This window comes from Onychostoma macrolepis, chromosome 15 (assembly GCF_012432095.1).
Source record: "Onychostoma macrolepis isolate SWU-2019 chromosome 15, ASM1243209v1, whole genome shotgun sequence".
Lineage (NCBI taxonomy): Eukaryota > Metazoa > Chordata > Actinopteri > Cypriniformes > Cyprinidae > Onychostoma > Onychostoma macrolepis.
The window spans coordinates 15,702,448-15,729,809 of NC_081169.1; the positions used below are offsets into that span (position 1 = coordinate 15,702,448).

General features: G+C 37.7%; 1 protein-coding gene across 14 annotated transcripts in view; it reads left to right on the top strand.

The window, feature by feature from the left end:
• Window positions 1-27,362, top strand: part of grik4 (glutamate receptor, ionotropic, kainate 4) — a 371,474-nt gene that overhangs the window by 329,929 nt on the left and 14,183 nt on the right. For all 14 annotated transcript variants that reach the window (XR_009266034.1, XR_009266035.1, XM_058744470.1 and 11 more), the window contains one exon: window positions 19,488-19,601. Coding sequence is in view for 12 of the 14 variants with exons in the window: in XM_058744470.1 (XP_058600453.1) it covers window positions 19,488-19,601 (114 nt within the window). In the remaining 2 variants the exon portion in view is untranslated. The remainder of the gene's footprint in view (window positions 1-19,487; window positions 19,602-27,362) is intronic.

A 27,362-nucleotide genomic window follows, 5' to 3' on the forward strand; every position in this document is an offset into this window, starting at 1 on the left:
ATTAATAAATAAAATGCAGATTATTTCTGTGACGGCAAAGCTGAATTTACTTCAGAAATCGTTCTACTGTGCTTATTTGGTGCTCATGAACCATTTAAAAAAATATATATTATCAGTGTTGAAAACAGTGCTGCTTAAACCATGATACTTTTTTCAGGATTATTTTATAAATTGAAAATTCAAAAGAACAGCTTTTATTTGAAATAATTTTGTGTAACATAAATGTCTATACTTCCACTTTGATCAATTTAATGCATCGTTGTTGAATAAAAGTATTAATTTCTTTAAAAAAGAATCTTACTTACAAACTTTTGAACTGTAGTGTACTTTATATTTTCATAAATAAGAAAAAAACAAGCATAAAGCGATTTACTGTCATTTCTAATCAGGCACTGTATACAGTAGCCTACTCATAAAAAGTTGTTTCAGTCAGCGGAATGGCTTTGTAGAGGATGGGGGATAAAACATTATTGGCAGTTTGTTTGTCTAGTAGCTTGTTGTATCTTACCTGAGGAAACAGAATCACTGGCAGATTTTATGGTTCCCCTCCCCCAAAATCCCAATTTTACCCTTGGATATTCTGGCATCTAGAACAGTCATGTAGTATGAATTTCATTCAATGCACACCTCTTCTGCTGTTCTGAATACATAGCATGAAACAGTCTGCTTCCTCTTGTTTTAGCCTAGAATTATTCATTCTCAAATGCTCATTTCAATAATTCATTAAAGGAAGGAAGCCTTAAAGCCAGACTAAAAGTTGTTTTACTTGCTTCCACACAGGTGATGCAGATTAACCAACAATATTCATGTTTATGCCTCCAACCCAGTTACAGGTCCCTCGTCCTAATGAATTTCAATTAGCCCATCTGATCCCATAACAGACACACACAGATGTGTTTAAAAAGACTCAGTGAAGCGTGAAGAGTATTAGTCCCATTCTGACAGCCACTAACATCCCGTTGATGAGATGGAAATCTTGCATGCCGCAAATACTGTTTAGTTACGAGCGCTTGCCCTTTTCGGCGGAAATGTTATTTATTTAAAAACAGTCGCAGCATTACGGCGTGCTGCTGATTTATTCGTCCGTTTTTTTTGGCAGGCACCGCAGGGAGCAAAGTAAATTTTCAGAAATGAACAAAAAGGCCACGGCGATATTCATATATTTCCAGGGGAAAGGGTCATAAACCAGAACATTTCTCTGCAGCCTACGTTCTCGCATACAAAAACAGAGAGGCTTTGAGAAGTTATCCGTCTTAATTCCACAAGCTAATGGAGGGCAAAGCCATTAGTGAAATAAAGAAAGAAAGTGCCTAATCTTATTATTGTCTCAATTTGTTCCCTCAAAGTATGCTCTATACAGCTGACCTTGAGAGTGGCCAATGAGTCTAATTGCATCCCACGCGCTATAGTGTCTATAGACAGTAGAGGGTGATGAGGGGCAACTGAAGGAGGCGAGGAGCGCTACCTCGTCCTGACAGGCTCTCTATGCCTCTAGGACCCCATGAGGGACCTTTATCCTGTTATTCATTACATGATAACATGGGTCTGGATTTGCATATGAACAAAGACTACAAATATTTTCGCAGTTGCGATTGAACATTTTGCCACACCTGCTAATGGCTGGTGACGGCTATATTTTTTACTGGCCATAAAACTGTATGTGCATAATTTCATTTTTTTTTTAAAAGGCAGAACAAAAATCCTTACCCACCCAGCTTCTTTCATTGGATGCACGACCTGATGCAGTTTATTCAAATAGAAAAGATCAGAAATACAATACTTGGTAATACAGAAAAATTTCACACTACCTGGCAACCCTTCTTGTCGCATTTTTAAAAAATAAATATATATTAAAGGAAGCATTTCCTTGCCCCTGATTTACTAATAAATGGAGAGCAAAATAAAAATTAAAAACTATATATATATATATATATATATATATATATATATATATATATATATATATATATATATATATATATATTGTTGGAAGTGTGTATGTATGTTGAGGCAAGTTATTTCTCCACCTTTTATTTTATTAATTTTTTCCCCTATGTTCTCAGAATTGTCTAACTACAGTACTTGTATTTACTTATTTATTTGTATTGCCATTTTATGTTATTTTATTTTATTGAAACTATTATATTGGGTTTGAATTTTTCGTACCTCTCTGATTGAATGGCATCAATAAAAAGAGTTAAAGTTAAAAAAAATAAAAGGCAGAACAAATTGGGAAAACGCATTTAATTCCAATTACTATTATTATTGTCATTATTATTTACACAATAATAGTTGAATTACAATACAATTTTTTTTGTGTTTGCAAATGTTAAACCATAAAGATTTTATTTTGGTGGAAAACCACAAGAAAACGTCTATTGAAAAGCTTCTTTTTTGTTGACAATAGATTTATAAACCATACATAGTGTTTCACTATGACACAGTGCACCAATATTTTATTTTTTATTTTTTTTGGTATTTCTGTCATGTTTGTATTTGTAATGTAATATTTTATTTTCCTTATTAAATTATATTAACAGTTGGACATTTAAAATAATTCAATTTAATTTCTGATCAATTAAAATCAATAATTTTTTTTATTAACGGTAAAAAAAATATGGTATTAAAACTGAACATACACCTTAATAAATGTATGTACACCTTAGTGTACGTATAAGTACAGCCATTATTTAAAAAAAAGTACATCTGTGGATACGTATAAAACATTTTTCAGTTATGTTATTGTGTAATATCATTATAGGATTTAAAAGATTTTTTTAAAGAATTTTTTTAAAAGAAAAATGTATAATACAATATAATATTAACTCTGAATGCACAAAATTCTACAATGGTTTGTTTTAATTATACAATAGCATACATTTTGTATGCAATCTAAAGCAAGAAAAAATTAACCTTAAGATACTGATATAATGGTCAAAAAGTTTAAATTATATTTAATTAATGTATTTGATGGTTATGCGTTCATAAATGAAGCAACAAATACAATACCTCACAAAAACATTTCTGCTATTAATATTATAATTTATTGGAAAATGAGAATCTGCACAAAAGTGGCTCACTTTTGCACTGAAATATGGACTCCTAATTCCACAGTGACTGTCCTGGTCATGCTTTATAATGTTCTGGAAACTCTTGTAAAACTAAAGGCAGCGCAATAGTACACAAAGGTAGCGAAGCAGCTGAGCTGTCAGGGTTTTCTATAGCGTCAGATGAAGAATAAGCCTCAGAGGGAATTTGAAATGCCACACTGGGAACTTACGTCAATGTATTATTCAGTAGTGATAGACTTGACATTGCCTTCTTCTCTCGTTTTTTGGGGGCATCACTTTTTGATTAAGTCAAAACTGAGGGGGAGGATGGAGCGCAGGAAGAATATCATACTGCATTATTTATTATTTAGAGTCTCCGTCTCATAATTTCTCTCTGTGTGCAGTCCAGCCATCAATATTAATACGTAACGAGATGTCAAATATTTGAGCGGCAGTTATTGTCCTTGTTTCTGTTACGGATGACATCTGTTTGAGGGATTTCTGTTCAGCAGGGACCGCGTAATTTCCTTGTTTGTGTGTCAGCGTGATGTTTTGTTGTGTGAAGTGAAGTGTGCATGAGTTGGAGAAGAGCTGTGGGCCACAGCTGAACTATGGAGAGCACTTGAAGATTAGTGCATCTGCAAGCTGTTATTTGGGAAGGAATCTTCAGGGAATGTGCAAGAGTTCGTCTTACCGCGCCACAGTCGCTTTTGCTAGGGTGAAGTACTGTACATAGCGACAGGGCCGGCGCTAGCTATAGGCAGAGCATGCGATTGCCTAGGGCCTCGGACTTTGAGGAGGGGCCTCCAAAACCGTAACATCCCCTATACGGCAGTCCATGGACAGCAAAATACTAGCCTCATTGTTCATTGGATATTGTTGAATTGTCACTCACCTGCAATTAAACCAGTTAATGTTGCGGTTTCAAAGCGGGTCCCGCCTTCTGAATGTTTGCAGTAACGAACGCATCCTTCAGGTGCCAAAGCAAAAGGCTAAATAGGCACGCAAAGAAGCGCAGCTCCTAATGCAGGTGTGTGCGTTGTCATCGTTTATTTTGGAGTGACTGCAATGTATTCTAAATATAAACTTGTTCTGTCTATCAGCGTCGTTTCTGGACCGATCATTCACCAATTTATAACGAGTTTAAAAGAGCGCGAGCGCTGCTGCACTGACGCGCCCAAACTCGACGCGCCCAAACGCGACGCTTTGAATTTGTTCAAAAAAACAGATTACCTTAGATAAAGTTTGATTAATATGTACATACAGTACTGGTCAAAAGTTTGGATACATTACAGTTTTTAATGTTTTTGAAATAAGTCTCTTATGCTCATCAAGCTTATTTGATCAGAAATACAGAAAAAAAAATATATATATTGTGCAATAGAAAAGTTTTTAAAAAATAAATAAATAAAAAATAACAGCATTTATTTAAAATAGAAATCTGTTGTAACAATACCATTCAAAAGTTTGAAATTCAATGGGTCAGTATTTTTTTTTTCTTCAAAAAAATTCACAAGGATGTGTTAAAATGAAAGTGAAAAAGTGAAAGTGACGTGGCATGTGGCCAAGTATGGTTACCCATACTCGGAATTTGTGCTCTGCATTTAACCCATCCTAAGTGCACACACACAGCAGTGAACACACACACACAGTGAACACACACCCGGAGCAGTGGGCAGCTATTTATGCTGCGGCGCCCGGGGAGCAGTTGGGGCCTTGCTCAAGGGCACCTCAGTCGTGGTATTGAGGGTATTTTCACATGTCCTGAAAAGTGAAACTGCGGGCTCTTTGATCGCCCCCTGGTGGTTGGCTGCAGTACAGGTCATAAACCCTGCCCTTGAATTTTGAATTGAATTGAACAAACCCTGGAATTTTCCGAAATATGGTTTTGGTCATTTAAGGTAGTTGTTATCACACTGATATATGTTCAATTGTTCATTTTTGTGATAAGTTTCATTTTAGCTAGTAATTTGATGCTATAAAAAACGTGGCGTGTCGTTATGGTTGATTGGGTCTGCGGGAGTTTGATTCCACAGCTCCACCTCACGACTCTACTGCGCAGACTCTGGCTTCAAACGAATCTCTACTGCGCAGATTTGGGCTCCAAAAGACGTTATTTTCTCAAGATAGCAACGGCCACAGTGAGATCCTCTGGCTTCACTCCACTTCTATAGTGGAAGGAAGCGGAGACGCGTCGTCCATCTTTTTTTACAGTCTATAGGGTGGAGAGAGCGCTGTACATTCACTCCCCCCACCTACAATTCCTGCTGGACTTGAGACTCGAACTCACAACTTTTTGGTTACGAGTCCGACTCTCTAACCATTAGGCCACAAATGATGCTGAAAATTCAGCTATGACTCACAGAAATAGATATTTTAAAGTATGGTAAAAATAGAACACCATTATTTAAAGTTTCACAATATTATTGTTCTTTCTGTATTTCTGATCAAATAAATGCAGACTTGATGATCATAAGTGACTTCTTTCAAAAACATTAAAAATAGTTATGTGTCCAAACTTTGTTAATAAGTAAAAATATACAAATTTAAAATGAAATGTTGTATAAATAAAAAGGTTAGGAATCACATTTGTTTCAAGTGTTTTCAAGCCTCCAACATGAATTTTGCCTCCTAATGTCTAGAACCAGCCCTGCATGGTGAGAAAATGACATAGCTAGCTTTATAATCAGGTGAGCAGACAGCTGCAGGGGTATTATCGTTAACTAAAACCATGACAAACATGGTTTCTTTAAATAAAATAGATGGTAACACTTTAGAATATGGAACACATACCGTTGAAGTCAAAAGTTTACATACACCTTGCAGAATCTGCGAAATGTTAATTATTTTACCAAAATAAGAGAGATCATACAAAATGCGTGTTTTTTTCTTTAACCTCTTAACTGTCACCGTCCACCCTGTGGGACGCCTACGTTTACTTCACTATTTTACAATTAAATCCTAATCTAATCATGACAAACTATATATCGTTGGAAAGGTCTAAGACTCCTAAATAGGTATTTTACCACTTTTTTTGTAAAAAAATTATGTAGGAAAAGTAATAGATTAATTTATGACAAGAGTGCACCTGAAAAATCTACATCATAACAGGAGTTCTGACCTTTGTCACAGAAAGTCTTTTTTTTTGCCTTTTTCTCTATCACGCTTTAGAAATCATAAGAAATTATATATCAGTTGAAAACTTAAAATCTCAAAATTCATCCTTTGAAACCCATTTTAAAATCAGACATTGCATTACCATGGAAATGGTACATCAAAATCACGTTGGAAAATGTTTTCATTCATGAATTATAAAAAAATAAGTTTGGATAGTGCACTATCATGTCTGTGTTCAAAACTGTGAGTGACAGTTAAGGGGTTAATACTGACCCGAATAAAATATTTCACATAAAATATGTTTACATATAGTCCACAAGAGAAAATAATAGTTGAATTTATAAAAATGACCCTGTTCAAAAGTTTACATCCCCTTTATTCTTAATACCGTGTTTTTACCTGAATGATCCAAAATTTTACCTGATTTTTTGTGTGTGTGTTTAGTGATAGTTGTTCATGAGTCCCTTGTTTGTCCTGAACTGCCCGATGTTCTTCAGAAAAATCCTTCAGGTCCCACAAATTATTTGGTTTTCGAGCATTTTTTTGTATTTGAACCCTTTCTAACAATGACTGTATAATTTTGAGATCCGTGTTCAAATACACAAAAATTCTGGAAAACCAAAGAATTTGTGGAACCTAAAGGATTTTTCTGAAGAACATTGGGCAGTTTAACTGTTCAGGACAAACAAGGGACTCGTGAACAACTATCACTAAACAAAAAAACACAGCTGTGGATCATTCAGGCTGGTAACAACACAATATTAAGAATCAAGTGGATGTAAACTTTTGAACGGGGTCATTTTTATAAATGCTGCTATTATTTTCTCTTGTGGACTATATGTAAACACCTTTTATGTGAAATATCTTATTCAGGTCAGTATTAAATAAAATACAACATGCATTCTTTATGATTAATATTTTGAAGATTCTGAAAGGTGTATGTAAACTTTTGACTTCAACTCTGTTCGATATTAACTATGACTTTTCCCTCAATAAACTCCTAATTTGCTGCTTATTAATAGTTTGTAAGGTAGTTGTTAAGTTTAGGTATGGGGTCAGATCAAGGGATCTAAAATATGGTCATGCAGAATAAGGCATTAAAATGTGGTTTATAAATACTAATAAACAGCCAATATGCTAGTAATATGCATGCTAATAAGCAACTAGTTGATACACTGTAAAAAAAAATCTAAAGTTGAGAAAACTTAAAAGTTTAAGGCAACCAGCTTCAGGACATTTTTGAGTTTTCTCAACTTCTTGTATTCAGTTTATACAACAAAAAGTTGAGAAAATAAAAAAATTCCTACAAAAACAAGTTGAGAAAATTCAAAAATCTCCTGAAGCATGTTGCCTTAAACTTTTAAGTTTTCTCAACTTTTGATTTTTTGCAGTGTAGCGAGAATAGGTCCTTAAAATAAAGTGTTACCAATAAACTTATGTGTATATACTGTATGTAATATAATTAAATAAAGCTTATTAAATAAAGCTATTTACAGGCACAGTTCATTGTTAGTTTATGTTAACTAATGCATGATCTAATGCATTAGTATATGAATAAGTTAACATGAGCAAAGATTAAGTAATGCTGAACAGATAATTTGTTCATTCAAGAGATGCATTAGTAAATGTGTAAATTAACATTAACAAAATATTAAGTAATCATGAACAGTGGAGTTGTTCATTGTTAGTTCATGTTAACTAATGCATTAACTAACACATTAGTATATGAATAAGTTAACATGAACAAAGTCACGGTTTATGGGTTCTCTGACTCATTCTCACTCTGTGTGTGTGGGGATGGGTGTGTCTGTGATGGCTGCTGACGGGTTGATCAGTGCCAGCTGTAGCTCATCAGCTGTCCTGTGTTGTCAGATCGTTTGGTGTTCCCGCTGTGTTCCTGGTTGTGTTCGAGTTTCCCTATTCCTGTTCTTTGTCTCCTTTGCATTCCGTTCCAGTTCTCTGAGGATTTTCCGTATGTTCGCAGGAGATACACGGCTGCCCATTTGCGTTGTGTTGTCAGATCATTTGGTGTTCCCGCTGTGTTCCTGGTTGTGTTCGAGTTTCCCTATTCCTGTTCTTTGTCTCCTTTGCATTCCGTTCCAGTTCTCTGAGGATTTTCCGTATGTTCGCGGGAGATACACGGCTGCCCATTTGCGTTGTGTTGTCAGATCATTTGGTGTTCCCGCTGTGTTCCTGGTTGTGTTCGAGTTTCCCTATTCCTGTTCTTTGTCTCCTTTGCATTCCATTCCAGTTCTCTGAGGATTTTCCGTATGTTCGCTGGAGATACACGGCTGCCCATTTGCGTCCCTGCGCTGCCAAGAGTGACTGTGATTCTGCACATGCTTCATTTGACTCTTGCTTTCTGTGTTGCTTGGACTCTCACTAATAAATTATTATATTTCACATTCGCTATTGAATCCTCTTTTGTGATCGTGACAGAACGATCTGACCACACAATGGATTCAGCGGATGGATCGGATCTACAGGACTTTTTGTCCAACAAAATCGTCAGGAGGAACAGATGTTAGCGACTGGTCGAGCCGTGCAAGCCTTGGTAGCGCAGGTGTCCGAGCTCACAACCCAATTTCAACAACTGAGATCGCCCACTGCGCCGCAGCCAGCACATCTTTGTAGAGCATTTTTAACTAAATGCTCAATGTTCTTTTCACTGCAGCCCTTGACTTTTTCTACTGAAAGGTCTAAGGTGGCTTTAGTGTTGACATTGCTGTCGGGACGGGCAGCCCTGTGGAGAACGGTGGTGTGGGAGAACAGACACCCTTGCTGCTCTTCGTTCCACACACTCTCTGAGATGAGACGGGTCTATAATCGTGCGGTGGCGGGCCGCGAGGCAGCACGCATGTTGGCCGATCTACGACAGGACAACAGACCCGTCTTGGACTATTCCATCGAGTTCCAGACATTGGCAGCTGAGTGTAAGTGGAACGCGCAGTGGGACATGTTCCTGCATGGGTTGGCTGACCGTATTCAGAAGGGAATTTTTACAGTGGAATTACCCACTGATCTTGATGGACTCATTGAATTAGCCCTTCGTGTTGATGCACGTCTACAGCAACGTGATCAGCGAGGCCGCCACAAGTTGGTGTTGGAATTTCTTGAGTATTCCACTGCCAATTCCTGTAATACGGTCAGTCACCCATCTGATTGTGAACCCATGCAGATGGGAAGAGCTAGGCTTTCCCGGGAGGAGAGGTACCATCGGAGAGCAAAGGGACTTTGCTTGTATTGCGGCGCTGCAGGTCACTTCCTGGCTGACTGTCCAGTAAAAGGCCAAGCCTGACAGTACAGCTGAGGTTACTGTCGGGTGGATTGTCCCTGGAGAAATCCTCGTCCACAACTTTCCTCCTGGTAAGACTGCAATGGTGAGCCAGAGTCTACAACTGTCAGGCCCTGCTGGATTCCGGAGCGGAAGGTAATTTTATGGATATCAACTTGGCACAACATCTTCAAATTCCTATTGTTCCTCTCATTCATAAGATTTCTGTCAATGCACTCAATGGACAGACTCTTCCTAGCATCACACACACGACTGGCCCTGTCACCCTTATTACTTCAGGAAATCATACTGAGAAACTCGCACTTCTGCTCACTGAATCTCCGCTGGTCCCTGTCTTTCTGGGCCATCCCTGGCTGGCTTGTCACAATCCTAGGGTGGATTGGGGCCATAATTCCATCTCGGCGTGGAGTGATCTGTGTTATGCTTCCTGTCTTATGTCTGCTTGTTCGTCTGTGTCTTATTCTTTGTTGCAGAATGAGACGGTGAACCTGTTTAACGTGCCAAAGGAGTACCTTGACCTGAAGGAAGTGTTCAGTAAGGCCCGAGCTGCTTCTCTTCCTCCGCATCGTCCCTTTGATTGTGCTATATATCTAGTACCAGGTACGTCTCCGCCTAAGGGCAGGTTATACTCGCTTTCTTCTCCAGAAAGGGAGGCCACGGAGAAATATATTTCTGATTCAATAGCAGCCATGCTCATTCGTCCTTCCTCTTCTCCCGCTGGGGCAGGATTTTTTTTTTGTGGGGAAGAAGGATGGTTCCCTGCGACCTTGCATTGATTACCTAGGGTTGAACAACATCACGGTAAAGAATACTTACCCTTTGCCGTTGATGTCTTCAGCCTTTGAGAGGCTGCAGGGAGCATCCATCTTCACCAAATTAGATTTGCGTACGCTTATCATCTGGTCCGCATAAGGGAGGGGGATGAGTGGAAAACCGCGATTAATACCCCCAGGGGGGACTTTGAATATCTGGTCATGCCCTTCGGGCTGTCCATCTCCCCTGCGGTTTTCCAAGCACTCGTTAATGACGTGCTGAGAGACATGGTCGATCATTTCATATATGTCTACCTGGATGACATGTTGATATTTTCTTCCTCTCTCCAGGAACATGTTCAGCACGTCAGGCGAGTGCTTCAGAGGCTACTCGAGAATGGGCTTTTTATCAAGGTGGAGAAATGCGCGTTCCATACACAGTCAGTCCTGTTTTTGGGGTACATCATCTTGTCCGAGGGAATGTGCATGGATCCCGACAAGGTTAAGGCTGTGGTGGCTTGGCCAACCCCAAATTCCCATAAGGCCCTGCAGAGGTTTCTGGGGTTTGCCAATTTCTACCGGTATTTTATTCGCAATTTCAGCCAACTAGCCACTCCTCTGACTGCCTTGACCTCCACCAGGACAACATCCTCAAGAGCCGCTTTGTTTCAGCTCCTATTCTCATAGCCCCTGATCCTACACGTCAGTTTTTCCTGGGGGTCGATGCGTCAGAGGTGGGGGTAGGCGCGGTTCTTTCCCAGCGCTCTTCCTCGGGCGACAAGATGCACCCTTGTGCATTTTTTTCTCATTGTTTGTCGTCCGCTGAACGTAATTACGACATTGGTAACAGAGAGCTGCTGGCAGTCAAGTTAGCTTTGGAGGAGTGGCGTCATTGTTAGAGGGTTCGGGGGTACCCTTTATTGTCTGGACCTCAAGTGTATTAGATCCGCCAAACGACTTAACTCCAGGCAGGCTTGGTGGGCACTTTTTTTGGCCGTTTTGATTCCACTCCCGAGTGTATAATACCTGAGAGACTTGTTGTCTCTACACTCAAATGGGAGGTCGAGTCGAAGGTTCGCACAGCCTTAGAAGGGGTAACGCCTCCGCCCGGTTGCCCACCAGGGGTGCGTTTCCCAAAAGCATCGTTAGCTAACTATGGTCGTTAGTTCTATTGAACTCTATTGATAATGACAGAACTTGCGACCATAGTTGTTTTTGGGAAACGCACCCCAGGTCGGTTATTTGTGCTGGGGAGATTATGGTCCGACGTTATTCGGTGGGGTCATTGTTCCAACGTGGCATGTTATCCAGGAGTGAATTGTACCAGCTTTCTTGTTAAACAGCGATTTTGGTGGCGTTCCATGGCTCGTGACATCCAAGATTTTGTTTTGGCCTGCTCAGTGTGCGCTCGTGGTAAGACTTCCAATCCACCCCCAGAAGGGTTACTTCAACCGCTGTCTGTTCCTTTGAGACCCTGGTCCCACATCATGCTCGATTTTGTCCGGGTGGGAGCGCGCACTAAGGCTTAGGCCGATCGCCACCGGTCGAAGCTTCCCGTCTACGTCGTTGGTCAAAAAGTGTGGCTTTCTTCCAAAAATATTCCTCTCCGCTCCATTTGTAATAAACTAGCCTCCAAATTCATTGGCCCATTTCCTGTCACTAAGATTCTTAGCCCAGTGGCAGTCCACCTCAAACTTCCTCTGGCGTACAGGAGAATTAATTCCGTTCTTCATGTCTCTAAATTGAAACCCATTTTTCATTCACCCATTAATCCACCTGCTCCAGTTCCTGTGATTGCTGCTGACGGGTTGATCAGCGTCAGCTGTAGCTCATCAGCTCCGCTATTTAAGACCTGTGCTATCTGTCCTGTGTTGTCAGATAGTTTGGTGTTCCCGCTGTGTTCCTGGTTGTGTTCGAGTTTCCCTGTTCCTATTCTTCGTCTCCTTTGCATTCCGTTCCAGTTCTCTGAGGATTTTCCATATGTTCCCAGAAGATACACGGCTGCCCATTTGCGTCCCTGCGCTGCCAAGAGTGACTGTGATTCTGCACATGCTTCATTTGACTCTTGCTTTCTGTGCTGCTTGGACTCTCACTAACAAATTGTTATATTTCACATTCGCTACTGAATCCTCTTTTGTGATCGTGACAAACAAAGATTAAGTAATGCTGAACAGATGCGTTGCTCACTGTTAGTTCATGTTAACTAATTAGCTAGTTGTAACTAGCGTTAACTAATACAACCTTATTGTAAAGTGTTACCATTTTGGCTTACAATGACTAAAATCAAGATAAAAATTAATTAAAACTAAATTAAAAAAACGAATAACAAAAACACCAAAAATCCCAAATTTTCACTAAAACTAGAAAAGGTTTGTTAAGACAAACTTTATACTGGCTTGTAGGGGTGGCACGGTACACAGATGTCATGGTTCGGTACGTACCTCGGTTCGGGGGTCATGGTTCGATACGATTTTGGTACAACAGGGGGGAAAAAAATCTACTATGCTCAGTTTCTTTTCATTTATTTTGAACAGACAGTAGTGCAAATTAAAAAAATGTCCTTCTAGATGTGAAAATACTAAATATTATTACGTTATATATATAAAATTTGTTTTGTTTTCATTGTGAGTGTACACAAATAAAAGCAGACCTTTATACAGTGATTATTAATAAAACAATAAGTGTTTACAGTTGATTCTGCTGGTATAAGGAAACAGTTGTGATCGCGCCGCACACACACACACACACACATACACACACACACACACATACACATACACACACACACACACATCAGTTCCAGCATTGCTAACTTGACAGCGCAGTTGGTACTTTATCAAAATAAAATACAGTGAGCCAAACATCAGCGCACACGCCTCTGTGTCATCGTTGGAACGTGACTGAAGTACATTTACATAATACATAATAGTTTAGCATTCAGATGCCTTACATCGCAAATATGGAAATATTATGGAATATTTGGATTTGTGCTGAATGAGAGAGGTAGGATACACCAGCACAAAGCCCCATTTCGCAAACAGTTGAGTGCGCAAGCCTTTAAAGTATACTCCCTTGTCAGTCTATGTGAGAGATGCATTCAGAATCAGCACATGGTCACTGTCTAGGGGGCTTTGTTTTCAAGTGCGCAACTCATGGCATTCGCTGTTCTTCTGCTGGCGGTTATTGAGCAGTGTTACATTACTGTGGGCGCCCCCTTCCTAATTGGGGGTGAATTGCCTGTATTCGTCGAAAGGCCTCATGCACCGAACCGAGACGCCTGTACCGTGACGGTTCGGTACGAATACATGTACCGTGCCACCCCTACTGACTTGACAAAGCAGTTTAAAAATGAAAACAAAATCTAAAAATAAACTTGTAACTTATTAAAAATATACTATAATAGTACATCAGTGATACTTTTTGGATCTTGAAACACGTGTCTAACGTTCCTAATTCGGCTCTCTGCGTTTACAAGCCTCTCCTGTCGCTTTTAAGGGTTCAGGCTTAAGGCTAAAACATCACATTGTAACCGTTATCTGCTGTCCGGAGATTCTCTCTCATTTACAGCACGGCTCCAATATCCCATCATTCCTCCTGGAGAGGACAAAGAGCAGTGGAGGGTAAGAGTGTGTCCCGCAGGACCGTAAAATCCCTTGCAGATGCACTTTTCGGTGTTGTTTGATTAGTGGGATCCGGCCACAGCATTGTGCCCGGCAGCGCTGGATGCTGTGTCAAGTGATTTGTCATGACAGTTTCTGTGTTCATGTTCCATCACACACACACACACACACAACAACTCCGCTTTGCCCTTCAGAATTCACCAAAACACAGGTATTTGGACTGCAAGCAGTTGTTTCCAGGTGTAAAAAGACAAGTCATGGTAGCTTAAGGTGGTTAAGCTGGTTTGTTGCTGGTTTGAGGTGGTTTACATGCTCTAATCAGCTTAACTAAGATGGACTACAGGGGTGTCATGATTTTGAGGGGGCTTTGTGCTTTTGGTGAGACAAGAGACAAACACCTACTTCATAATGATACATACAGTGCCTATAAAAAGTCTTCATACCCCTTCATTTTTTTCACGTTTTGTAATGTTGCTGCCTTATGTTAAACTGTTTTAAATTACTTTTTTTTCCACATCAATCTACACTCTATACACCATAATGGCAAAGCAAAAACAGGTTTTTAACATCTTTGCAAATTTATTAAAAATAAAAAACTAAATGATTCCATTACGTAAGTAATCATACCCTTATCTGGGACAGTTGAAATTTAGCTCTGGAGCATTCATATTGCTTGTTACTGCACTTCGAGTGAAGTTATCCTGTGGAAAATTCAATTGAATGGGTATGATTTGGAAAGGCACACGCGTCTTAATAAAAGGTCTAACAGCTGAAAATTGACAGGATTGCATCAAACCACACATCTGGGGAAGAGTTCAGAAAAAAATTATGCTGCATTGAAGTTTCACAGAAGCATGTAGTCTCCATTACCCTTAATGGAAGAAGTTTGGAACAACCAGGACTATTCCTAGAGCTGGCCTCCTGGCCAAACTGAGCATTTGATGGAGAAGGGCTTTGGTTAGAGAGGTGACCAAGAACCTGATGGTCACTCTAGTTGAACTCCATGATCATATGTGGAGATAGGAGAAACCCACAGAAGGACAAACATCACTGCAACACTCCACCAATCTGGGCTTTATGCTGGGATTTATGAAAACACACTTGGAATTTACAAAAAAGCATCTAAAGGACCCTCAGATTATGTGAAATTAGATTCTCTGGTTTGATTAACCTCAATTCCAATCATGTTTGTAGAGTTCCATCCCAAAAGTAAAGTGTGGTGGTAGCAGCCTCATGCTGTGGGGCTGTTTTCGAGCGGCAGGGACTGAGGGACTCGTCAGAGTAGAAGAAAAGCTTAATGCACCAAAATAGGGGGCAATAGGAGAAACCTGAAAATGTGCATCTGCCCCCATCCAACCTGACAGAGCTTGAGACGTGAAGAGATGAGGAGAAGAATGGCAGATAATTGCCAAATTCTGATGTGCAAAGCTTGTCATATCATACCCAAAAAGACAGCTAAGTACTGAGTTAAGGGTATGAAGACTTATGCAATGTACTTATTTCAGTTCAATTAATTTACGAAGTTGTGACAATTCTGTTTTTGCTTTGTCATTATGGTGTATGGAGTGTAGATTAATGTGGGAAAAAAAGTAATTCAAAGCAGTTTAACATAAGGCTGCAACACAACAAAACGTGAAAAAAATGAAGGGGTATGAAGACTTTTTATAGGAACTGTAAATGTATTTAATAATTGTATTTGATAATCAGTGTTATTTATACAATATTATTTATTATTAATATAGCGTTTTAATGTTTTTTGGATTTAAGTTTCAGTTTGCATTTATATTTTAGTTTGTTTTAGTGTTTTTGTTATGTGCTTACATCGTTACTATTTTTTTACTTTTACTTTTTTATTTTAGATGTAATTAATGTAATTTTTATTTCAGTTTTAGTTTTTCATCTAATATTTATATTTAATTGTAATCATTTATATAACTATATATTTTATAATTCCATTTGATCAGTGTTGTTTTTGTATAATTGATATACTATTATAGTATTTATATAATATTATATTTTTATTTTATTTTATTGTATTGTATTTATTTTATTGTGTGTGTGTGTGTGTATATATATATATATATATATATATATATATATATATATATATATATATATATACATACAATCATGGCCAAAAATATCGGCACCCTTGGTAAATATGATCAAAGAAGGCTGTGAAAATTCATTTGCATTGTTAATCCTTTTGATCTTTTATTTTAAAAATTCACAAAAATGTAACCTTTCATTGGATAATAAGAATTTAAAATGGGGGGAAATATCATTATGAAATAAATGTTTTTCTCTAATACACATTGGCCACAATTAACGGCACCCTTTTATTCAATACTTTTTGAAATCTCCATTTGCCAGTTTAACAGCTCTAAATTTTCTCCTATAATGCCTGATGAGGTTAGAGAACACCTGACAAGAGATCAGAGACTATTCCTTCATCCAGAATCACTCCATACACTTTAGATTCCCAGCTCCATGTTGGTGCTGCTTCTCTTCAGTTCACCTCACTCATTTTCTACAGGGTTCAGGTCAGAGGACTGGAATGACCAGCAGAAGCTTGGTTTTGTGCTCAGTGACCCAGTTTTGTGTTGTTTTTGAGGCTTGTGTTTGGATTATTGTACGGTTGGAAGATCCAAACATGACCCATTATAAGATTTCTAACAGAGTCAGTCACTTACTGATTTTTTTATCTGTTGGTATTTGATAGAATCCATGATGCCATGTGTCTAAACAAGATGTCCAGGACCTCCAGCAGAAATATAGGCCCACAACATAAAAAATACAGCAGTATATTTCATTGTACACATGGGGTACTTTTTATCCTCAAAATAACTCCACACACAGCCATTAATGTCTAAACCGCTGGCCACAAAAGTGAGTACACCCCTAAGTGAAAATGTCCAAATTTTCTGCTGGAGGTCCTGGACATCTAGAGTTATTTTGAGGGGACAGCAAATTTACACTGTTATACAAGCTGTACACTCACTACTTTACATTGTAGCAAAGTGTAATTTCTTCAGTGTTGTGTATATATATATTTATTTATTTATTCAGTTTTTATATAATATATTATTTAGTGCTGTCAATCGATTAAAAAATTTAATCGCATTAATCACAGTCATGGACTGTGATTAATCATGATTTATCGCAAATTTAAAATAATAGGATTTACCTGTAAATGTGTTGAAAAAGAAATGCATGACCAACTAGTTTAAGGAAACAGAACCTTTCATACTTCCGCCAGGTATGAGACATAATCCTTATTATTCTTTTATTTTTATTCAGCCATTATCAGCCTTTATACTGGCAATAAAACGTTTACCAAGTATTTCTAAATAAATACAAAAAAAACATTTCTTGCGACCTTACGCAACTTTATTAGGAAGAATTGGACCTGTTCTACATTCCTCTCAAGAAAATCACATACAAACCATATCCTATCGTAATCGTGTGTTTATTACCTAATACAATCTATAGTGGCTGTTGTCATGTTTATTTCTGCTGTGTAAAAGCCTTAACATGTGTGCTCTGGCTGAAACTCACGTTGTTTGTGATATTACAACCGCCTCTCCGTTTTTAAATTGCCAGGTATACATTCCAAGTATAATACACATTAGTAACACATTAGTTTTATTTGTCTATATACACTTTGGGTGGCCGCGGTAAATTATAAATGTAGACCAAAAAACCGCAACCCACGGCTCTGTAATTTTTTCCCACTTGTGCCGCTGCCCTGGCAACACTGGTTCGCTGTACCCTCATCACACAATGATAGATAACCTTCCGCGCTGCGATGACGGGAAGAAGTTGGGGTCAAACCTTATCAAACAATTAATTTGCGTTTTTTGATTAATCGCATGCGTTAACACGTTAACGTTGACACCCCTAATATTATTATAATATAATAAATATATTATTATTAATATATATTTAGCAGTTGCTTTAATATTTTCAGATTTCCTTTTAGTTTTAGTCATTTTGTTATGTGTTTTTATTTTAAACTTATTTTTTAACTTATTTTAAAGCTGCTAACTTTTTTGTGTTCAAAATGTACATGATTTATATAATAAGCGAGTACACCATGAATCCATTTTCCAAACCATGTTTTTGGCTTGTTCTGAATAGGGTTGGGTATTGTTTGGGGTTTTTTTCGATACCGGTGACTAATCGATACTTTTAAAACGGTACCGGTGCCTGAACCGATACTTAAAAATAATAAAAAATAAATAAAAATTACCAATTAATAATTGAATTGGCCATTAGCACTAAACACATGATGTCTTTTTCATTCATACTGGATGCCAGAGGGCGCCCTCGCACAAAATATCCACATATCCAGTCACAGAAGTAGCGGAACTTATGAAGCTCCAGGAAATCCCCAATATGGACAAATGCATTGCTATGGGTGTAACTGAGTAAACACGATATAAACGTTTTGAATGATAAAACAAATACAATAAACACTCGACTACAACAATATATAGTTTATCTGTGTTATTCAAGCCATCTCTGGTATTTTCATAATAATTAAGTATATTTATAATCCATTGCCAATCGATGTATTAGTAGCCTATGGAACATATTTTCTGCCTCATTCTGTGACAAGAAGCTACATCAGATCACAAAAGGAAGCATTTAACTGGTGTTGTGGACTAAAAAGGTTATGTTCTCTTTTGTTGGACAACAGGTTTAAAAACGTGAATACAAGATAATTTTAGCTTTAGGCATTTTAATTTAAGAATGTTTAGTTTAGCTAGTTAATGGAGTGCTACCTGCTGCCTTCAGAGCAAGTGTAATTTCTGCATTCACGTGCTCCTCGGATGCTCTCATTTGTCAAGTTGTGCTTTTAAGTCAGAATGTGAAAACAGCATGCTCGCGTTACTACAAAGATTTGTTGGACTTGTATTATTAGAGCTTTCCGACTTGAGTTCACGTGCATTTTCTCAGTCGGGAAATATTTTTTTAGATGAGGTGCCGGTGATGATGCTTCTTACGTTCATTTTGGAGAAACAAAGGACAAATATTTAAATCGATTGCTCAGGCATGGCACCGAAATGAGGCACCGAAATCTCCGTTCTGATTCGGTTCTAGTACCGGTTACATAGGTACCGGTGCCATATTGGTACCGGGTTTCGGTACCCAACCGATTAGTCCTGAATCACTACAGTACACCTATAATAAGTGTTTATAATCTGACTCTTTAGACTGGTTCGGGTAGGTACCACTGCGGAGTAGCCCGGTACCTGCGTGATTCGTCATAGACATAAACAGAGAGAAGTTGCTCCGGCTACAATGTTTTTCCGCAACCTGCATGCAGTTCTGTTTATTAACCGCTAGAGCGCCAAAAGTTACGGACTGCAACTTTAACTTTTTAAGTTAAATTTTTAATACTTTATTTTATTTAAGCTTTATTTTTATTGACTAAAACTATTTTTATTTGTTTTACTTTTAGTTAACAATAACAACACTCTTGATAATGAAGTTTAAAATTCACTTGGCTTAAATATCTGAGGGGCCATATACCCCCTTTCTTGAACCAGCAAGAAACCACGTATATACCACCTTACCCGGTTTGAGCTTCATTTTTTGCACCACTTTATCCATATTAATGGCTGCTGTTATTTTGCATATGTTTCAGAAGGCTGACTTGGCTGTGGCCGGCCTGACCATCACGGCTGAGAGGGAGAAGGTCATTGATTTCTCCAAACCCTTCATGACTCTGGGGATCAGCATCATGTACCGAGTGCACATAGTAAGTTCCTCCATCTCCTCCATCCACTGCAGCCCGAGACTCCTGAACCATTCCCGACCTCGTAGCATTAAAGATAAACAATTCTCAACAATCGGCAGCCTCTAATGGCCGGAGAGAGAGCACGTGGGAAATAAATAGAGAAACATTTTGGGGCAGAGAGCTCTGAGCGTCACCCTTGCCGTAGCAGATGGTGCGCTGTGGTGTGAAAAGCTGATAAATGTAGTGCTTTCCTTCCTAATTTCAGATTCTCCTTATTGTGACTTGTATCTAATTCACACCAATAACACCCCGAGCTCTTGCACACAGCAACACTGAAAATCCAATAGCTCTTTTATTTTTAAAGGCCTGTGCGCCATTAATCAAAGCCCCTCCCCAAACCCAAGGTGACATGCTGATCTCTCTGTTGGCTAAATGCCGGATGAAGCTGCTCGGTGCAGCGTGTGCAAACATTAATGTTGTGACCCGGTAGGGAATTTACGCAAACACTCACACACTCACTCACTTACACAAACACATCGTCAGCCCCCCTGCTCTGTTCATGCTGCTAATAGATGCTCCTGTGTGCATCTTCATTGGTTGAGAACAGTTGAGGGAATCAATAACACCAGGTGTGCTGTTAACTGAGAAAGAAAGAGCACTTCTGTTGCAGAGTTTTGAACTACGGCATGTTCCGTTATACCGTTCCTGCGGTATGCGCAGTTTTTTACGGGTCGTCAAAGACGGAAAGTGCAGTACTCAGTTCTGAGCAGTGAAGAGCTTAACGAGTCACATGACCCCTCCCCCTCCGGTTGGTGCGAATGGTCAGTGAGAGTCACCTGTGTGTAGGATGATGGCCGAAGAAGCTGAATCCCTGGAACTTTTCCCCCGTCGAAAAACACGAAGTCTGCCGTATGGGATTTTTTCGGGTAACGTAGACTAATCACAACGATGTTGCGTACAGATGACGTTTTGGCGCCAATCGCTAAATAAATACTTCCAGGTCGTACACAAACGATATATTTGTGTCGTCTTCATTTCTCCCTCTTTCACCCTCAATCAAGACAGAGACCCATTCGTCGGTTGTTTCAGTGTTGAAATATATACTATTTGGCTTGCTACCGAGGCTGATAACATGGCTAATTAGCTAGCTAACGTCAACTAGTTTCCTCCCTCACGTTACTTCACAGAGCGGAATAGCAGACTAAAGTACTACGTTTCTGCGATTTAGTACAATAATTAAATTTAGCTGGTATCACGTCTATAATTTTAAGCCTCCGGCCATTGTTTACATCTGTTCAAAATCACGTCATTTAAAAAACAAACAAACTGCTGACTCTCAGGTGTCTTTGCCACTGTTTGAGTGTTATACGGAGAGAGACCGTGTGTGTGTGTGTGTGTGTGTGTGACACACTCGTGCTTTCTCCTTATGTGTATGTGCACACATCTTTGTACCTCACCGCTCATAACTTGGACTGAAAGATGAATGTGTAGAAAGTGAGCATATCTCCAAAAACCTTGTTGAGCTGCAGGTTTAATGACTGCATTTTTTTTTTACAGAAATTATGTTTTGATTTATGTTTTTAATTATTGAGCTGTAGGTTTAGGTTAAGTGACTGCATTTTTTTTTTTTTTTTTTTACAGAAAATAATTTATGTTCTGATTATTGTTGAGCTGCAGGTTTAGGCTCACTTAAGTGACTGCACTTAATTTAATCAACAAGAATTCAATTATTTATTTTAATTATTTAGCCTTACATGTTTACTGTTCCAAAATGTTCTATATGTTTCTTAAAAATAAAATATATTGTGTTCAGTGGAAAAAAAACATTGTTGTTTTTTACCCAGACATTTAAAAATAAAAGTTTTTAGAGCTGTAATCGCAATACCGTGAAACCGTGATATTTTGTTTATCTAAGGTTATCATACCGTCAGAATCTCATACCGGCCCATGCCTATTTGGGACATACTACTTCGTCATAACTGTGTCTTTAACGGACGCTCTGTTGCATTGTTACGTGCATTCTATCACTGTTTAAACTACCCTGTCAATCATCTTGTTACAGTTAACATAATCCACATTTCATTTTATTTCTGGAGAGAACTTTACTGGAGAGAAATGAAGAGGCACGTTGATCTGCCAGTCGTGGGTCTTTCCTTATACTCTCCTCATATGTTTGCACAATGATGCATTTAAAAGTTAATGACCAAACGTATCTTTATAATATTGTCGTATATTAAATATAACGCAGATAACATTAAATACATTTTTTTCATCCGGTTAGACATTCATTATTTATCACTTAAACCCCTTTCTCTACCTGTCCGTTGGTCTTGCATATCTGGCATGTTTGTAATTTTTTTAACACTTTTTATGCGCGTTTGTTGTTCTAATTGAATCATCGTCCAACACACAATGGGATGTGGGCAATATTAGCCGTTAAAGTGTGCATCGATCTGCACTTCGAATTCTAACCATCTGGGAATCTTTGGCGTTCTCTTTTCAACATACTACGATTTGGGACATACTAATTCTATTTTCGAATACTATTCAGGACAGATCATGATTGCTATCATCTATAACTCACTTAATGCTAATAAATATTAATTATATAATAACACTGTTAAATGTAGCCATTAGCAAATCTCAAAATCAATGTTTTTTTTAAACACTCGATTATAATGTCGTGATGCCTAAACTGACTTAGCATTTGAAATATTATTGTAAATTTCCGTGTTTTATTTAAACTAAATATTGCAGAATGACTAAATATTGTAGAATTTTAATATCAGCCATTTGTTGGTCATATCATCGTATCTGCCAGAACTTTAGTATTTGGGCATTCTTACCAATTGCTATTAATTAATGTTGTTTTGTACTCGCATAGAAGATTCTCATGTGCTAAAATTCTTTTGTGCCCACACAATAGTCTCAGTGCTTTTTCATGCTAAAAGTGCTTCATAACAAGCACTTTTTAGCACTTAATTATATTTTCGGGTGTAACAAGGTGGTTTTTAGACACTGCAGTTTAAACCTGTACCAAGCTTCATGAGATTAATAAAATAATTCAGATTTTTTCCATGAACAATTTCAATACTGCTGGCTATAGGCAATAAATGCTAAATAGGAAAATTGTTCCAGAACCAACAAAGGGTGTTGGGGTAAATTACATTGTGCCCCACCGTGAGCTCAGATCTTAGTGAAGTGTGAATTATTTAAATTAAAGTGTTAAAATGCTTTTGTTTCCAGCAATAAATAATTCATTTATAGGTTGATTTTCCCTGAAAACTGTAAACACTGTGGAGCTTTCAAAACACTAAAATTACACACTTCACCTTTAAATGCAAGTCTGCGACTACTCTAGAGAGGTGGCTAAGAAAGTGAAAAAAGAAGTGAAAGTTGATTGAGAAAGGCACAGAGGCAGACACAGCGAGTGACTTGGAGACTGGCAGACAGAGAGAACAGTGACAGAAGACATAAGAGGAGTGTTAAATGAGTTCACACAGGTAAAGAGGATAAAAGGCTGTTGTACAGTGTAGAGCTGTTCTCAGGTTGGAAAGCCTTGTGCTCTCTCTCTCTCTCTCTCTCTCTCTCTCTCTCTCTGTCTCTCCATGGCCCATTCTGCTCTTCTCTGACCCAGAATAAAGCTGGAGTGGCTGAAAATATCAGGTTGTGATGTCACTACATGAAGAAGGCTGAGCTCATGAATGTTAATTAGCTTTTGCTGGTGTTGCTGATGTTTCACATTGATTTGCCAGATGTAATATTAAACCAGTTTTGCATTTGTGCTCATCACATTCCATAATTAATCATTTGTCAGAAGTGAAATATCAATAATTTAACACCATATAATGTATACAAAAAAAACTATAATAATTATATATATTTAGTGTTGTCAAACGATTAATCGCATCCAAAATAGAAGTTCTTGTTTACATAATATATGTGTGCATACTGTGTATATTTATTATGCATATATAAATACAAATAAATATTAATAAATAAATGCCTTGCCTTTATATATACATGATAAATATACACAGTACACATACATTTATCATGTAAACAAAAACTTTTATTTTGGATGCGATTAATCGTGATTAATCGTTGACATCACTTACATATATATAAAATATATATATATATATATATATATATATATATATATAGATGTGTGTGTGTAGTTTTTCAATTATTAATTAATCAAGATTTTATACAAATATAAATTCATTTTAGTTATTTTAGAAATTATTATATATATATATATATATATATATATATATATATATATATATATATATATATATATATATATATATATATATATATATATATATATAATTTTAATGGAATATTTTATAATATTTTACTATTTAATTACTTTTTATTTTTAATTTCAGTTTTTGTGTGTATTTTATATTCTACTATATATAGTTTTTCTATTAATAATTTATAAATAATCAGTAGTGAAAATGTATATAAATATACATTCATTTTATTTATTTTGATATTGATATTTTGATATATAAGACATGAGCCGACTAAACTTGGTTGAGTGTGCTAAAGATGGGGGTCGGCTTCAGTTCGGTTGCTCCTGCTCAGAATAATCTCCTCTCACTCATCTATACCCCACAGCAATGGTGCTCTGGATATTTGGATTCTTGTGCGTGCACTTGTTTAGATTTAATCCACTTACTATTGATCCAGCAGGCTTTGATTTCTACAAGGACCCCCATAGCTTATTTCAAACTTTAAATGAAATCCTTCGCTTGATCAATAACAATGGCAAATGGAATAAAATGTGGCCTTCGGCCATGTTTTAATTACATGTTTGCGAGTACAGTGGTATCTCCATCACAGCGTGTAATTGGACGCACTGGTAAATGTGAACGTATGGAGTGTGCCATTTTGTTTTTGTATGCATATATGAGTTTAGTCTGGAGAGTGTGAATAAACACAAGATTGCATGAAAATTAGTCTCTCTTTGTCTTGTGCAGCACACGCAGGGAGGAAGAAGAGAGACTAGGTGTGGCTGAGGATGATATAACTAATTAGTGCAACAAGTTAATTAGATTGTACAGGGAGCATTGGCAAGATCATGCACAGCCACAAAAGAGCAGCAACAGAGCTTGTGTGCATTATGAGAGTGTGTGGAGTGTACAGAGAAAGAAAAAGAACAGCTGCCCTCAGAACATGAAGTCAGGGCACTTTTTTCCTCTGAAGCACTCCAGCTGTGACAAGACCATGTTCCCACTGGCCACACACTTTCTAGGTGTGTGAGCGGCTGCAAAAGGGAACTCTGTGCCTCTACTGCATTGAGCCCGCTTGACTCATGACTGAGCGTTTGTCTCACAGCAGTGCACTTGGTTTCATGACGTACTTTGAATTTAAAATAATGCATGTCACCTCTATGTGTGTTTACGATCCGTCACAGTCACGTAATTCCGCTTAAAATGAGTCTACAGAAGGACAATTTTTAAATCTGGACGTTTTTAGTGACAGGAGAAGAAATATTGTGAATGTTACCATCTTTCAGTGGAATTCAATGGAACATTAAGTTTTCAAATCTTTTCAGCCCAAGTCGATCTGACAGTGGCTGGTAAACATGCGCTGACAGTATATCACTGCTCTGTAGACGCTTCACTACCGATCAGTCTGAACTCGCAGAGATGACTAGTAAAGGGTTTATGACCAGTGATCTCTGAGTGAAGCAACAAACATGCTCAAGTGTGTGTGAGAGAAGAGAATGACCCCATGCATAACCCTTTATGTATTTTTATTAAGTACATGTATAATCACCATCTTATGGAAGAAAAATTAAAGATAATTGTGACTCTTTTTTTCTTTTTCATTGTTATGATCTCATTATATAACTTTTGACATTTTATCTCGCAATTTGCAATTTTACTTCTTGTAATTGTAACTTCATATTTCATAATGTGCCTTTATATCCCACGATTTGATTTTATATCCCACAGTTGAAACTTTACATCTGACTATGACTTTATATCTCACAATTTGGCTTTATATATCTCACAGTTTAATTTTATATCTCACAGTTGCAATTTTATTTTTCACAATGTGACTTGTTTTAAACTTCATCTCACAGTGATCTGTTTATTTTTATTTTGAGGCATAAATAAGCTTCCATACTATTTTGTGTCATTGATTCTTAGATATTTATTTTGCTTAGCATGTGGTATTGACTTTAATGACAACATATACTTGAGCTGACATGGACTGATGAGCAAGTTCTCCAGCATGATTTAAAAAATCATTGAGCATTTTGCACTTCAGTGGAAGAAATAAGATCTTGTAATAACACAGTCAAGGTCTAAAAATTGATCTACAAATATACAGTAGTGTTCAAAAGTTTGGAGTCTCAAAGATCTTTTTTAATGTTTTGGAAAGAAGTTCTCTTATGCTCACCAATGCTGAATTTATTTATGAAAACATCATTTATGTAAAATAGAAATCTTTGTTACTGTCTTTACTGTCATGTTTGATGAATACAATGCATCTTTGCTGAATAAAAGTATAAAAAAATAATTACTAACCTCAGACTAATTCATTTCATCTTAAAGTTCAGAATCTTAAATATTGTTTTGTTTTACATTCTTTCAAAATCCAAAAATGGCAAAATTATTTATAAATCAAACCTGTATGAGATGTCAAACAAAAGTAAAAATCAGTTTGCAGTCACTGAATGGTGAAATGTAATTATCATCAAAGCTTAACAAGTATGAAACATCACTGATGAGTGAAACACACCACTAATGAGAAAGCCAGCAGTGGTTTTATTAATTATTAGGGAAGTGAATGCCCTACATTTGGAAAAGAACTCAAACTCGAGATCAATCACATTAATGCCACAAGGCATACTTGTTTTAATAAACTGACAACTATAAAAAGTAAAAGTAAATAACTTCCCATAAATAACTCTCTGAATATAAGTGTGCTGAACATTGTTACAAGAATCACTGAAGCTGTAACAAGTAAAAACAGATAAACATGGTAAGACCACACATGCAATGACAGCTCTGCAGTTTCCTCTGTAATTGAATATGTTGTATAGTGCAAATGTTAATGAGGACCTGGTTAACCAGACACAGGGAACCCTGGTGTGAAGTCTGGTATGACTGCAGGCTTCTGCAGCTGCTTCAGGTTTTATTTCGACAGCCAAAGCAGCAGCGCTTCTCAAAGACTAAATTTTGAGTATATCACTGGGAGAAACTTTACTTCTTACCTCAAATCCACTAAACCAGAAACGAGAAATTACATAACACCAGAGACACATCAGAGCCAATGGGGATGCGCTAGAGTCGAGCAAGAACTGCCCTACCTCACTGCTGTTCAGTCAAACTGAGGGAGGATCTATCTGTGCTCATTTGTTAAATGATCAAGGGAAGATTCGCTTTTGAGGGTGTTACATGTTCGAAAGGCTGTTAAACCGCGTGTATAACCTGTGTGGCTCACCTCTAAAACAGACGTGCACTAGTTTCTCACTTGTTTTCCGGCAGGTTTCTGCAGTCCACAATGTTGATTGTGCTTTTGTTTAAACCTTAAAATTGAATTTACAAAGAGGCTGTAAACAAGGCAAGTTGCTTCAGCTGGAAGCAGATTGCACAAACCCAACACCACCGTTAACGTACCCCCTTGTGAGCACCATCCGCAAGTCCCTCTCGCTGTAAGTCACGATACAATTATCTCCTCAAATCTCACACGAGCTCAGTCTGGCACATACAGGCTCCAGGCACGGCCCAATTTTCCCTTCCCTCGATGGCA